The following is a 16,936-nucleotide window of genomic DNA, read 5'->3' on the forward strand; positions in this document are numbered from 1 at the left end:
ATAATTCATCTCAAAAACTGATACCCTCAACATTTCTTCCTTCATTGGATTTGACTATGTAATCTCAGATGAAGGAAACCAACAAATGGTGACTCTCTAACAGTTGCATTGACAGTTGTCAGTGCACAATTTTGAATGTTTGGAGAATAATTTTAGAGAGAAGCAGAATTATGTAGCTAAATATTCAGTAAATTACAAGAAATAAGACTGGTTAAAAATGTGGTCACCAATATAAAAAGAAACAACTACTTGACCTTTAAAACTTCCAGACTGTCTTCTTAACTTTTTTTAATAGTTTTATCTCCTCTGAACTGAAGCCCAAACTTTCAATGACTTGCTGAAGATGAATATATTTTACAATATTCTTCACTGACAACACATTAAATACTGAGTCATTCTAAAGAAATAACACTAATTGCATAGAGCACTGCAAAAAGTGTTAAGAAATTCTGTATTGTCATCATGACGTCAGCGTTAATTGGCTCACTGGCAAATGTGTTGACAGCCTACACTTTATCATCCTAATAAGATGCAAAAGATTAAAATTAAATTACTTAAGAAGTGTATAAGCGCCTACATACTTGGCCTTGAGGACTCCAAATCAACTATGGCATAACAAGTGGAATAATGATCTGTGCAATAGACATTGTTATTTTAGTAAATGTCTGTGTGTCACGTGAAAATTTGACCTTGAGGTCTCAGTAGAAATCAACTTTTTTATTATTATTAGGGCAAAGCATTGTGGGTAAAAAAAATGAAACCATGAATTACAGATACTTGGAGAAGGTGTTATATTGAGATGTGTTTTTGATCATAAACACAACCAATCATAGTTCATACAATGACATCACCCATGCTAATTACAAAACTTTTGCCATGTTGTAAATGCTCATTTGTAAAATTCAAACAACCAATTGACTAACTGATAAGTGTGATGAACATAAGGGGGGCTAACTGAACATCAGAGATTAACAAAAACAAAGTTACTTACGGAGTCAGCTTCACCTGAGTGTGTAATGCCAGAGATTTGTGTATTTCTCTTCCATTCAGTGCTGCTGAGGTAGAATAGTGAGCATGTAAATGTTGCTAAATCAATGAAAACTGTCCATCAATCAGCTAAAAGGTGGGCATAATGAACAAAGGGGAGTAGTGGCAATGAGTTCCCTCAGATAGACACGGGACAGTTCTGAATTTCTGACATGATCAACATGTATTTTATTGCACTTATCAGACAGGTAAAAAAATATATAATTTTAATGGCCAAAAGGGAGCAAATAGAGAAAAGTGCATTATTATGCCCTGTACACACGGTCGGACATACCGACAACAAAATACATCAGATTTTTTCCAACGGATTTTGGCCCAGACTTGTCTTGCATACACACGGTCGCACAAAGTTGTCAGAAAATACGATCATTCACAACCAGGTGACGTACAACACGTACGTTGGAACTATAAAGAGGCCAGTAGCCAATAGCTTTCGTATCGTAATTTATTCTGAGCATGCATGGCACTCTGTCCATCAGAATTGTCTACACACAATCAGAATTTTAAATGATTGGATTTTGTTGTTGGAAAATTTTAGACCCAGCTCACAAACTTTGTGTGTTTGAAATTTCGACGGAACAATTCAGATGGAGCCCACACATGATCGAATTTTCCGAGAAACACGTTCCAATAGCACATTTTCTGTCGGAAAACAGGGCATTAGGGTTTACATTTGCTTAAAGTTAGGCACACTATAGCAAAACTATAGTTTATGTGAAAAAAAGGTAGAGCTAATTGAATAAGTGTGCTAGACTCAAAACAATTTTTTTTAAGGCGTATCTATTCATTAATGCATTTGACTCCCCATTTTTGTAGTTTCTCTCTTCAAAAGGCAACCAAGGTCATGCAAAATAGCTTAGTAGCATAAAGAATTTTGGTCTGCTTTAAAACATTTTTTTTTTTTTTTTTGAGAAGATGATCCATGCATTGCACTAGCAGCCCTGGTGATTGTAAGTATTATATGCATTCAATGGCAAGTGGTCAGCTGCAGACTGACCAACAAGAGACCCTTCTTCTTTCTGGGATTCCATTCTGGAAAGGCGGTTTAGAAGAGATTTTTATTGGTCACCATATTTGCACTGATCAAATACTGTTCATTATTGTAAGCATTATAATGCTTATAAGCGCCACAGCTGTACAATTTACAGATCATCTTTTCTAAAAGTAAGCTTATCCTTTAACTTTCACTATATCTTATACTAATACCTTTCCCATTTTATTGAATAAAACAACAACATTTTGTTGTTGCTCTTTTAATTGATTGTACTATTGTTTTTCAGAAAATAGTATTTGCTTTTAGTCAGTGCTATTTGACATAACTAAAAAAATACACACAGAAATTATTTCGTTTTTTTCCAAGTAAAACAATGAACACAATACATGTGAAAATGGTACAAGATCTGTGTACTTGAAATAAGAATTTGATTTAACTTTCAATCATGCATTTTTGCCGGTGGTATGAATTCAGTATGCTGTGAAGATCTGCAGAGATTTCTATCAAGAGAAGGAACACGCATTCAGCATATATATATTAATCTGAGGAGCCAATTGCACGCAAGATATTTTTTACTCCTTAACACAATGATGTTAAGCTGCAGTTCCCACAATCCTCCTTACTCTGGATGGGGTGTTTATGTCAAAGCAGCTTTAAATAATCATCACACTGAAACCATTTTCATGGTATTCTTCTTCATTCATGGCAGATATTATTAAACTTTTCAAAATCTGCTCATCCAGCAATTCACCCAATCCTTTTCTGTACTACCAGGTTCAAATCCACCAAATGCCAATATTTTTTCTGGCAATGGTTTTCTTTTTTTTTTATTTATAAAACAAAATATAGCAAAAAGGGATGGTGATTAATTCACACTTTAAAAGAGAAAAATGATTGCACTTACAAATGGTAAGTTGTGTAGTAACCTTAATAAGTCACACTTGATTTGTAACAGAGATAAGTGAATTCTATTGGGGCTGAGGCATGCTCTATGTGTCCTTTGGCAACTAATCATGGGTGCTCTCATATAAAGTGTCTTGCTATAGGGGCACTTAGCAGGGGGAGAGGCCAGGAGCACCAGCAGGGGACCCGAGAAGAGGAGGATCAGGGCTGCACTTTAGCAAAACCTTAGCACAGAGGAGGTAAGTATGACATGTTTATTATTTAAGAAAAAAACTGCACCTATACAATCACTTGAAGCCGTCATTTGGAAATCTCTCTCTCCCTCTTTATCTCTCTCTCTCTCTATGAACTTATCATTATTAAACCCCAAATTATATTATGAATAATAATATTAATAATAATAATAATAAAATAATAATTAAAAAGCAATAAAGACACACAGACCAACAGACTTTTTTTTACTAGTCCTGGCATTTTTGCATTTTTTTTCTAGTGCCTAAAAAAAGGCAATTTACAGCTTCAAATTAAAATTACACTGTACTGCCAGCCAATCGCAAAGTTTGTCATAACACTTGGCGTGACCAAAAATGACCATGTGTTATATGACAGGAGTAGGATTTTTCTGAATGTAGCCAATTATAAACTGGATCATTCAAGCAATGGAACATATTTTCCATGAGCATGAATAATAAGTGCAAAGCTATGTCTTTTTATGTTATGTTACTCCTTTATTGATATTATCCATTTGAAGAAGAAAGTCTGTTATATATTTAAAACCCACAGATCAAATAAACTCCATGATGAAGAATTCAATGTTTTTGTGATTTAATTGATATAAAATCACAAAAGTAATGCTGTTTTATTGCAATGATCCAATTCAGTATAGTAATGCCACATACACACGATCGAATTGTCCGGCGGACTAAGTTCGTCAGTGTGCTAGTCCGGCGGACTAAGAATGACGCATGCTCAGAAGCAAGTACGAGAAGGAAGCTATTGGCTTACTGGCTATTGAACTTACTTTTTCTAGTCCCGTGATATGTGCTGTACGTCATCACATTAGAAATCGCCGGACTTTCAGAGTGTCCGTGTGTGGCCAAGTCCATTCGTTAGAAAGTCCGGCGGATTGTTTGCCGGATTGTTTGCCGGACTAAGGCCGCGTACACACGGGCGGACTGTTCGCCCAACTTTGTTCGTCAAACAATACGACAAACAGTCCGCTCAAAATTTGCATGAACGGACTTGACCACACACGATGAACGAACAGTCCACTGAAAGCGTGCGCGATGACGTGAACGGCACGTACGACGGGACGAGAAATACGACGTCCAATACACTGCAATGCAACCTTCGCCATGTAAATCCTTTCTGAGCATGCGCGAAACTTAGTTTGTCAAACAAGCCTACACACGAGCGGACTGTCCGCTGAAACCAAGTTTTCACACGAGCGGACTGTCTTACGGAAATTCCGAAAAACTTTGTTCGTCAGACTGTCCGCTGAAACTGTCCGCTGAAGCCCACACACGAGCGGACTGTCCGCTGAAACACTGTTCAGCGGACAAAGTTGGGCGAACAGTCCGCCCGTGTGTACGCGGCCTAAGTCTGCCAGACAATTCAATCGTGTGTACGCGGCATAAGTGATACTAATGTTGCAGCTTTTATTTCATAATAATCTATTGCCATCAAATATATTCATGTTTATGGGCAAAGGGAATCCATCTCAAAGCAACGCTTATACAAATTTTAAAGTAATGATTGAGGAAACAGGTTTATATTCCCTGATGTAGAGCTAGTATGTTTAACACTTTCCCACATGATCTCCCCCAATGGGGAAATGCTCTCCCTTTGAAAGCCACCATATTTTAGGAGCCATTAGTTGACACTTTGGGCAGTTGTTGGCTTTAAATCCCAGCTGTTACTGACAACTCCAGCCCTCACTGATGATCAAGAATCAGTCAGAGAAATTCCTGTTTATGTGATAACTAGTTCAGCTGTGTCAAAATAAACCTTCCGCCCACAGATGGCGCTGCAAATGCTACAGCAGCCCGAAGGTGAAAGTGCTCATCTGTTAAACATTGTAATTGTCAGATATAAGTAGAGTACAAAAAATAAAGTTTTAACCACTTCCATACCAGGCCAATTCTTGCACTCCTCTCCTACATGTAAAAATCATATTTTTTTGCTAGAAAATTACTCAGAACCCCCAAAAATTATATGAATTTTTTAAGCAGAGACCCTAGGGAATATAATGGCAGACATTGCAGCATTTTATGTCACACGATATTTTCAAACAAATTTTTTTGGGAGAAAAAAAACAAAACACTAAAGTTAGCATACTTTTTTTTATAATGTGAAATATGATGTTATGTCATCTAAATAGATACCTAACATGTTACACTTTAAAATTTCACACACTCGTGGAATGGTGCCAAATTTAAGTAGTTAAAAAGCTCCATAGGCAATGATTTAAAAATGTTTACAGGTTACCTGTTTAGAGTTAGAGAGGAGGTCTTGGAATAGAAAGGTTGCTCTCGCTCTAACGTTTGTGGTGATATCTCACATGTGTGGTTTGAATACCATTTACATATGTAGATGTAACGTACATATGTGTTTGCTTCTGCGTGCGAGCATGCAGGGACAGGGGGCACTTTAATTGTGCATTAAAGGAATTAAAGGAAGATCATTCCTGCACCTGTGAGTCATCATTTTTTTACAACTAGACCACACTATTGAAGACATGAATGTTTTCTAAATCACTATTCAACAGTTTTATGACCACCCTCACCTCTGTGACTGTTACTTTCCCTCCTAGTCTATAGACCTCTGATATTCTTATCTCACTAACTATCCAAGTTTACCTGTGAGGCACATTTTAGGTTGAACATCATAACATTCTCCCTAGAACACATCTTGTATGCTCCCCATGGGCCGTGCTTCTGCACGGTTGGTCCCCCACTGCGCCACATGGACTGTGCCAACAGGACAATTTATTGGGCCACTGCTGGTACCATGTGGTGACAGGTACTCGGGTATTCCAATGGGCTGGTGACAGGTACTCGGGTACTCTGATGGACTGTGACAGGTATTCAGGTATTCAGATGAACTGTGACAGGTACTCAGATACTCAGATGAACTGTGACAGGTACTCAGATGGGCTGTGACAGTTACTCAGGTACTCTGGAACTCAGATAGACTGTTACAGGTACTCAGATGTTCCAGAGCTCAGATGGGCTGGGACAGGTACTCAGATGGACTGTTACAGGTACTCGGGTACTCAGATGGGCTGACAGGTACTTGGGTACTCAGATGGGCTGTGACAGGTACTCAGGTACTCGGGTACTCAGATGGGCTGACAGGTACTCAGGTACTCGGATACTCAGATGGACTGTGCAGGTACTCATGTACTCAGGTCCTCAGTACTCAGGTGGGCTGTGACAAGTACTCAGGTACTCAGATGGGCTGTGACAGGTACTCGGGTACTCAGATGGGCTGACAGGTACTCAGGTACTCGGATACTCAGATGGACTGTGACAGGTACTCAGGTACTCAGATGGGCTGACAGGTACTCAGATACTCAGATGGACTGTGACAGGTACTGAGGTACTTAGGTACTCAGATGGGCTGTGACAGGTACTCAGGTACTCGGATACTCAGATGGGCTGACATGTACTCAGGTACTCGGATACTCAGATGGACTGTGACAAGTACTCATGTACTCGGGTACTCAGATGGGCTGGGACAGGTACTTGGGTACTCAGATGGGCTGTGATGGGTGATGACAGGTACTTTGATGGCTGGTGACAGGTCCTCTTTACTGGAGGGGGGGGTAATTAGTGTGTGTTGGTGTACACTAAGCGGTAACGAGATGTTACCGCAATCTCCTTTCATGATCGGTGTGTGAGGAGGAGAACATCTCGTTACCACGGTTTGTTTACATTCTGTGACTGCCTGTGATTGGACACAGCCGGTCATGTGGTATAGAGCCAATTTCATTGGCTCTTTCCTACGATTGGGGCTGGGCTGTGTCAGAGTGACAAGCCACATCCCTGATCGCCGCTCTGCACGCTCCCTAGGCGCATGCACGAGTGCCATGAATGTACACAGTACATGTGACCGGCTGTGATTGGACACCGCTGGTCATGTGTATCGGGGGTGGATGGGGATGCCAATCACACAGATCGGGGATGGGCTTTGTCCGAGGAACACACCTCATCCATGATCGCCACGCTGTGGGCCCCCGGGGGCCCTCAGGAGCGGCGAAATACCGAGGACGTCATATGACACCCACCTAGGATGGGAGATCCCATCTGTGGACGTCATTTGACTATGGCCCGGTATTGAAGTGTTTAAGCATGTATGTTTGTTATGTTGAAGTACTATTGAATTCATTTTCACAGATCTAAAAAACTACCCTACAAGCCAAATAGCAAACAGAATAAACAAAATATAGTACGAATCACTGAAAAGTGCATTGACTAATGATTTATTTACCACAGTTCCTTATATTAGCATGGCTTAATTATATTTCTGAGCTACATTATTGATAACCAGAAAAAATGTCCACAGTACATATTTCAGATTACCACAGCAGTCTCCTAATTAATTTCATTTGAAGCGGTCAGATCATTGGCTTCACAGTTTATAGGAAATGCCCCTAATTGTTTGAAGGAACAAAACAAACACTCTTTCTATATTATGAGCGCACAAACTCGGACACCCATATCATTTGTTTTAGAAATGCAATTAACATGATTTATTGGCACTTTTGTTTGCAGTTGCTGCTATGTGAAACCCTAAGCATGTGTTTCAGCTCTATGGAATAATGCTTAGACGTTCAAATATTCTGAGTACGATTGTGTTATCTCATTAATTTTACAAAGCTTTGTCAGTCGGTGAATCATGAATGTAGCTGAACTGTACAAACACAGCAAATTTCCATTCCAAAATGCTTACTATTTTCTACAGTTTATAAGGCATTAAACAATAGAATTCAGTGTGGGGAAAAATGTTGTTTTATCAGCCAGAAATACATGCATGCTTAGAAGTGTTATTTCCTTTTTTATTACAAATGCCTCTTGTTAAATAACTTAATAAAAACGAAAACTTTGAAATCAGCTGCCCATAGGTTTCAGAAAGCTAGTGATTGTTTCCCCTCAAGTTTTAAAGATGCATAATCTCTGATATAACATGTATCACATTTTATGTAATTTACATATAGAATGTTCTCAGTAGTGGAAATAGGGCAACATAAGCTGAGGCTGACTCCAAGAGCTGTTAGTGTGCGGGTAGGAAATTGGCAAGCCAGTTGTAAAGAGAATATTTTTTATTTACATTTTTGAGTCATTTTAAAGACCTTCCTCTTGCCAGAAAATTATGTAAAATATACGATAATTATCTAATCTAAGTTTTTTTTGTAGGTTTGCTATCACCACTTGCCAACTACACTATAGCCAAATGACGGCTACAGTGTGTTCGTCCAGTTCTGGGAGGGCAGCTATTTGACTTCCACCCAGAACTGCGCTGTGGTGCGCACCCGGCTCACTCTGTAAATGCTGTGTTCTTTGGACACAGCTGATCACAAATAAGGGTAAAGAACCAATCACATTGGCTCTTTACCATGTGATCAGCTGTGTCCAATCACAGCTAATAACTGATAATGATGTAAACATTCTGTTACAGCATGAGGAGAGGAGAGAGCCGGTGACTGGCAAGTGTGAAAGGGGACATTTACACTGATACTTAGGGCACTGATCATCAGTGTCCTGATGGTGATCAGTGCAGCCCCAACAGTGCCCATCAATGATGCTTATCTGTGTCAATCAGTGCCCATCACCACTGCCAATCAGTGCCCAACAGTGCTGCCATTCAGTGTCAATCAGTGCCAATCAGTGGTGCCAATAAATGCCCATCAGTGGTGCCAATCAGTGCCTCATCATCAAAGCTGCCTATACATGCCCATCAGTGCTTCTTATCAGTGCCTGTTGGGGGCCGCTTATGCCCTGCAGTGCTGCCTATTAGTGTCCATAACTGTCGCCTATCAGTGCCCATCAGTGCTGTTGCTGAGTGCCCATCAGTGCCACATATCAGTGCAACCTCATCAGTGCTTCCTCATCAGTGCCCACCAGTGTCACCTCATCAGTGCCCATCAGTGCTGCCTATCAGTGTCCATTAGTGTTCACCCATCAGTGAAGGAGAAATATTACCTGTTTACAACATTTTATAACAAAAACATTAAAGAAAACATTTTCTTTTTCAAAACTTTTGGTCTTTTTCGTTTGTTTAGCAAAAAATAAAAAATAAAACACCAAAAGAAAGCTTGTGTGAAAAAATATAAAACAAGTCACACGGGTACATTGCCACATAATCATGCAATAGTCATTCAAAATGCAACAGTGCTGAAAGCTGAAAATTGGCCTTGGCAGGAAGGGGGTGAAAGTGGCCAGTAGACAATTGGTGAAGAGACACTCTATGTGTGAACAAGGGTGAAATTTCTGTACATAGGTTAGATTCAGCAGGCTTCATCACTGTCTCTAACTAATTACCTTTTGCTTACCTGTAGCTTGTGTTGTTAACAGGATTTTAGTTTCCAGCTGCTAAAGGTTGTAATGCCCCATCCCATACCTTCCTCTAATCTGTTCAAACTGCCACACTCACAGGTTTCTTTGGGATAAAGGGAATACATGGAATCTAATATGCTAGAAGAAAATTAAGCTTTATTTAATCTTCAACTCCTTTATTAGCAGGGATATGCTACAGGCAACATGTATGTAGTAGCTGTCATCTCAAATGTATCCATTCTTCACTATAAAGGCTTCATTACATAATGCAAATACACCCAGCAGAATTCCTGCCACTCATATCTACCCTTTGGTTTCTTTCCATTGTAATTGCAACAACCAAATTGATATACCGATATCAATGTCACTCTAAGATTGTCCTGGTTTCAAACACTTCATTCTTTTAATGACTGAAAAAGGAAAAATCCAGGTCAACCCATGAAATTATCTGAATTATTTGCTCTTTCTTAATGCAATAGTTTCAATTTAATCAACTCAATTTAAAGATTATTTCTATTTGGTTACAATGGCACTTTGCGCACCATCTCTACCCTCTGTGCTGCTTTTCTGAGTAAGTCCATATGACTAATCTTCAGATTCATATTATTCATTTATTTTAACACGTGCTCAGTGAAATAATGTTTCCCTTTTCTGTGGAGTTTAAGTTAGTTTGTCAGTCAGTTTGATTTTCTGAGATGTCAGCAAAAAATGTCAGTCCACAATTCAGACTGCTTCACCTAGGAGTTCATTAAAACATACTTTACAAAATGTCTTATTTTCTTTATCACCTAAATTACTACTCACGTTTAGCTGGACAGTGCTTTAAAAAATATATATAAAATAATAATCTGCAATGTATATTTAGCTACAGCTATTCTCTGTAAGATGATCAGAACTGTGAAAAACATTGCATGTTTACCTAAGGGCTTATTCCATATCCTTTCCTTTTTTTCATGCATATATTACAATTTCAGTATCTGTTGATATATTGTTTAAACACAGCCTGTAGTGTTTCACACCTTCAGTCAAGCTGAATTGACATTAGCTTTAGTCAAGGCTTCTTTCTTCAAGTATAAACTGAAATTGGTGGGGTAAAATATTGATATAAATCATCTGTGATGAAAAATTTGATTTGTGGAGGTACTGTAATTTATATTTATTGAATTACCTGCTTGAGAAAGGATGCCATTTCTTGGAGACCAGAGAAATATTATCATATTTATAACTTTGAGTGGCAAGTAACTGTAACATATGGTGTATTATGGAATGTCAAATTTCAGATGACCTCATTTTTCTTGATATTTCGTAATAACCCCTCTTAGTTTAATATGCCTTCAGATCTCTTCACATATTGAACCGATTGTAATTTCTTCTTTTCTATGCTCTATCCTATTCTGAGATGTTTCCCCATTTATACCATTGGGAGGAAATTGGAATTCCATTTCTGTTGATGTATCTTACAAAGATGAAAGTAAACTGTTTCATTCACTGTCCCTGAATGAGGCACAAGTTACTTTCACATGCTGTTTAAACATTGTCAGAGAGTTCACGATTGCCCCAAGCTCATATATCAAGTTAAATTTTTATATATAATACCACATAAAGCTATTCTGCTCTCATTTTTTTTTATCCTTCCATCTTCTTTTATTTTTCAAGATTCAAATAAAAGATAAATTATATAATCTGTAAAGGAGGCGGCATGTCAGTAAAATGTGGCAATTATAAAATATTATCACAATTTATAGATATCAATTTAGAATAGTGCATTTTTATTGTCGTCAAATTCTTTGGAAAAGCCTAGCTTCTTGAAAATGATTCATTTTATGAACCTGTGGCACACTTTAAAATAAAGATTCTTTGGCATATTAATAAGTGTAAGTAAGCTATACTGAGCTGTATTTACTATAATGACAGTTGCCAGTGGCTAGGGTATGAGGTTAGAGGGTAGCATCTATAAAGCAAAATTAAATCTGTTTCAGGTCCCTGTAGCCCTCACCATAATGTGCCAGTGTGCACACTGCTGACTCATTATGACACACTTGACATGACACACTTACTCTCTAGTGTGACTTCCTCCATTGATGTGAGGTCCATACTTCCTCATATCACCCTGCTGCCATTTCCACATTATATTCTGCAGACAGCTTCTCTTTCAGTATTTTCTTTATATATGCACTGATTGTAGGCAATAAAAACTAATTATGTTTTTATTTTTATTTTAGAGATCGGATTTTAAAGTTGCAAGATGAAAGCTCCTATTCCACATTTGATCCTATTTTATGCTACCCTGACACAGAGCTTGAAGGTTGTTACAAAGAGAGGTTCTGGTAAGTGCATTGGTTCTATATATTCAGTCGCTGGTGGTTTATTTTTAGTGGAAGTAAAAGTCCAGAATATTGGCTGAGTTGTGCCTTGGCTTGTAGGCATACAATGCTTTTTTTGGTTATGCAGTGGTTTTATTCTATTTATTATGATTTTGCATAACTTTAAACATGGTGCCAGTTTGATCGTTATAGCTAAAGATCAACTTCCGCCATTTTTGTTTCAGGTTTGAATTGAATCAGGAGGGATTAGGACTTTTGTAAGGTTTTAAATGCTGTATGTGACCCCAGTTCGGAGATCCCTCTCTCTCTCTTTTCTGTCACATACCCAGCTGTATAGGTGAGGAAAAATCTACCTAATGAGAGATGCATTAAAAAAAATCTGAGAATATAAATTGGTAATTGGGAAAGATGATGGCACTTGTTTCTGGATGAAATCTTTCTCCCATAGTGGAAAGTGAAATTATATATCTTACGGTTTGTTTAGATACCATGTGGACAGCCCATATACAATAAATGCTCCACGTTTCAGGTTGAAATATTTGAAACCAAGAATGTGAAATGAGCCCCACACCTGAAAAATTTGTAAAAATTTTAAATTTTATTGCATATAAAAAGTTTGATAGGGTCTGCATAAATACATCTTATTTATGCATGTAGTGCAATGGTTGGAACTCAAACCAATGGCGATAGTGATTCTTGGCAGAAATTATAACCACTTAGGCACTACACTGCCCTGAAATATAATATATATTGCAATGTGTACAGACATATTCCACATAAGCTGGTTTTGGAAATAGTGCTGATGATGGGGGCCCTCTCTGACCCCTGAAATTGGCTTCATATATATGACTTATCAAACAGCTCATATGGAACACAATTTTAAATGTTGTCTCTTATTTCAGGCATAGTGCTCCATTCCTAGTTTTACAAGTAATATCCTAACAGATATTCTAAACTTTCTCACCCCTACTAGAACATGTGTTTTTAAATCTGTATTCATATGAGAAAGCTTTTCCCTCACCTATTTTATCTGAAACCCATGAAATGACCAGGATGTAAAGAGGAATGGGGGACATACATAAATAAATAACTACTTGACAGGGATTCTAACCCTTCCCTACTCTATCCAAATCAAGAAATATGTTTGACTGGAATTGTGTTGGTATACTAAGAGCCACAGTTTAGAAATTGTATTTTGATAAACATATTAGCTAACCATTTCATATGTAATTGCATTTTCATTTGAAGTAGCTTTAGGTGCAAGCGAAAATATATTTTGTATTTATTTTGCAGTGCAGATAATATTTTACAAGCTAAGTGGTTGCCCATTTACTAAATCATTACTTTATAACAAGCCTAAGTCATCATTTATGGTTCATGCGTTTAAATCATTCCACTTTAGAGAGTGATCATAGAGCAAATGTCTTTCTTCTTAGTCTGAATGTATAATTGTACTCATCTCCTGCACTTTCTGCTTCTCACTGTCAGCACTATCCACTGAATTCAGTATAACAGTCCAATAATGCTTTGGTAGCAATATTGTCTGCTAGAATGTTCACCCAATGCTTGCCTGTTGCACTTAGGCTAGGTTCCTACCTATGTGCATTATGAGGCTTGGTGCACTGTGGTGCTATTTTTTTTGAAAGGCACTCTAATGCACCTGTGTTGCAGTGCACAACAATGCATGGCAATGGACTGCAATGTTTTATGGTGTGGGCATTGCCAAATATTGTGTGTGTCAATTTTCTGTTCTTTCTGATGTATTGGCAGTCCAATCATTTGAATAGCTGGCCTTAACGCAACCCATGTTAATGTACTGTATGCGCTTAACACTATTCACCTGATGGGGCAGGGGTGAATTCAATGTTAGAGATATGGCTTTACAAAGTAACCTTTTTTGATTGCATTGAAGCTTTTTACAATAAATTGCTCTGTAAGTTAGTGTTCCAAATGCAACTGTACCATCACCTGTATATTTTCCACTGTAAGTCAGTGTTTAATGATCTGAAAAGAAAGGTCTTACAGAAAGCTCCACAAGGATACCCCAGTCTTCCAAACTGGGAATGCAACATTTTGCTGCAAGCGCTCTCATCTTCGCCTGTCTTGCTCCCAAGTTCACGGATCCCGGCTCTGTGACTGGCTAGAGCCGAAATGATGTCACTCCCGTGCATGCTCATGGGAGCCGCCGTTCACGGGACAGGGCTCTGAAGAAATGGCATGTGCAAGTGATGTCACTGACTGCATGTACACTAAATATCTCCTAAACAATCTACTATATCTGCTATTATAGGCTTACCTATAGGTCAAAGGAAGAGATGGAAGTTTACTTCCACTTTATATGCTTTCCAGGTGATTTTCTTCAGCTCCACTAACAGATCTTCAAATCACTTGTCATTGATGGTGTATCAGATGTTCCAGTTGTAATTGGTGTACTAGATATGCTTAAACAACAGTGCCATGTTTCTGTATGTTTCTTTCATGTGTGCAGCATAGCCAATGGGTATTGCAAATTGCAAGTGACAACTTGCAAAAACAGAAGATTTCTATGAAATGGTATAGGTTAAGTTACAGTTTTTTGTGATTAACAATCAAAAATCTATAAAATACACCAAAGAAGTGTGCAGAGAGGAACTTTTTTCTTGCCCAGTGTTATTAAAACAAGATTTTTGTTTTTACGGTGAACATCTAACAAAGAAAAAAAAACAAGAATGGTTATTTATTGTATAAATAAAATTACAAAGTTTTGCAACTGCACAGAATCTGTACTTCTCTTCTCATGAATTTCATTTTTGCTATACCAGAATGTCATGATTCAGTAGATTGGTTTCTATGGTCTTTAGAGCAGATGTCTGGAATATCATACTTTGGGATGTAGCTATTTTTTTCATTGACAACTGATAAATGTCTGTCAGTTCAGAAATGTAAAAAAAAATATAGTGTGGATTTTATTGTACTTCTTTTCAAAATAACTGAAAAAACAGTATGAACACTTTTTATGTTTTCATGAACAGTTGACCATACAATCTGTCGTGGGCAGTTACCCCATGTTATAAATTTAACAGAATACAGTATCTGGGATTTTCAGAAATTGCTCAGTACCTGTGCCATTTAATTTGGTTTACTACAACTACCCAACAGTGCTCCAGGTTGTCACTTCTTGATGCTTGTCAGCATCTGGCATGTTTAATATGCAACCCCATATGTATTCTGATCAAATTACAAACAGGCATAGCATCAAGAGTATGTGTTTTCAACATATTTTTTTTGATAAAATGGTAAGGTTTTGTTTGAAGTGTTAGAACAAAATCATCTTCACTTGGAGCAAAAACTATTCAATACTGCAAAATATTAGACTAAAAAAAGTCATGTTTTGTTTAAGAATCATGAACCATTGTAACAAAATATAAAAAGCCAAAGGTTAAACAAGGGTTAAGTCGGATGATCTCAATGCCTTACAGTGAGCCTTTCAGCAACCAGGTGCACAAAGTGTACTCTATAAGACAACAAAGCATAACAGGACCTTCCTGAGGCTTATTGTACAGAGAGTAGAGGTGTATGACAGGCAGCAAATATACATTCTCTCACCAGTGCCTGACCCCAAACTGGTTTGGGGAATATAGGTTAGCCTGCACAAACCACAGGGACCAGGCACACTCAATACCAACCAGGACAGAGACAAACTAAATGTGCCAGAAACATACTACACTGGCAAGGGCACAGAAGCCCCACCAGCAGCTTTAACCCCCCTAAAGTGGATCTGCATTAGCATGACTCTTCAAGAAGTGTAGAGCAATGAATGACATTACTTCCATCCTTTGAGTCACCCACCTTAATTGCCAACATGTTCTGGTTGTAAGGATCCTCTCCAGCTCCTACACATATACTGTATCAGACCATGTGCTGTAGGCTAGCAGAATCAGGGGAGCACTCAATGTTTGGTTGAGGATCATGCTGGGCCACTATACCCTAATGCCTTTCCCCCCACACAACTGGGACGCATTGAACAATAGTTTCTTTGAATAGACAATTTTCCTAAATATAAGTTTTCTTTTGAGCATTGATGACTGCATTCTGTGATAGAACATCCTTTTGCACTAGGCTGATAGATGAGTGCTACTAATGCTGTTTTCGGTTAAGGTGTGGTGGTGCCTCTGTGCCCTGATCCAGTGTGCTATGTTGCTGGCACATCTGGTATGTCACTACCCTAGTGGGTAGTGGGTAGTGAGTGTGCCTAGTCCCTGTGTTTTTTTGATGGTTGACTTATATCCCCCACACCGGAGGGAATATATGTTTGCTGTCTACCATCACCCCTGCACAACAAGCCTCTGCTTTGTTATCTTATAGAGTACAATTTGTGCACCTAGTCCCTGCACAGCTCACTGTTATGGCACTGAGTTGATCTGCATTTAATTCTTGTTCAATCTTTGGCAGGACTATTCTGTAGGATATTACAAATATGTGGCTGGCCATTTGGGAAGTACTTTTTAAATTGAATGTTTTCTTTATGGGCTATGCTCTATGTATCTTTATATATTTTGTTAAAATATTTCATGGTGATTAAATGAAATGATAACTAAAAACATAACTATTATTCTTCTAATCTTTTGCAGTATTGAATAGCTTTTACTCAGTCCTATCTCCAATTCAAGGTGTTTTTTTCTAAGCCCTTGTACACACGGTTGGAGATTCCGACAACCAAATCCGTCGGAGCAATTCCAACAGATTAATTCCGGACGAGGTCCGGAAGTGATGTTGCATACACACGGTCGGACTAAGTTGTTGGAAAATCCGATTGTACATAACGTGATGACGTTATTTCGTTAAGACTGGACTATGTTCAGGCTAGTAGCCAATAGCTTTGGTCTAGGAATTTGATCTGAGCATGCGTGGCACTTTGTCCGTCGGAGTAGGCTACACATGATCGGAGTATGTCCGATAGGAGCATTTTGTCGGAAAATTTTACCGGCAAGTTGGAAAAATTGGTCCGCCGGATATTCCGACGGAAACAGTCCAATGCAGACCACACACAGTCGGAATACCCGACAAAACGGTCCGATAGGAAACATTCCGACGGAATCTCCGACCGCGTGTACAAGGGCTTAGACTATTAT

At 38.4% G+C, this 16,936-nt stretch overlaps 1 protein-coding gene across 1 annotated transcript in view; it reads left to right on the forward strand.

Moving 5' to 3' along the window:
- Nucleotides 1-16,936, forward strand: part of IL1RAPL1 (interleukin 1 receptor accessory protein like 1) — a 1,840,350-nt gene that overhangs the window by 330,652 nt on the left and 1,492,762 nt on the right. Inside the window, exon 2 of the mRNA XM_077480774.1 lies at nucleotides 11,724-11,828. Within this exon, the coding sequence (XP_077336900.1) occupies nucleotides 11,747-11,828 (82 nt within the window). The 5' untranslated portion in view covers nucleotides 11,724-11,746. The remainder of the gene's footprint in view (nucleotides 1-11,723; nucleotides 11,829-16,936) is intronic.

Source organism: Lithobates pipiens, unplaced genomic scaffold, assembly GCF_037356315.1.
Source record: "Lithobates pipiens isolate NorthernLeopardFrog02 unplaced genomic scaffold, aLitPip1_a1.2 Scaffold_16, whole genome shotgun sequence".
Taxonomy (NCBI): domain Eukaryota; kingdom Metazoa; phylum Chordata; class Amphibia; order Anura; family Ranidae; genus Lithobates; species Lithobates pipiens.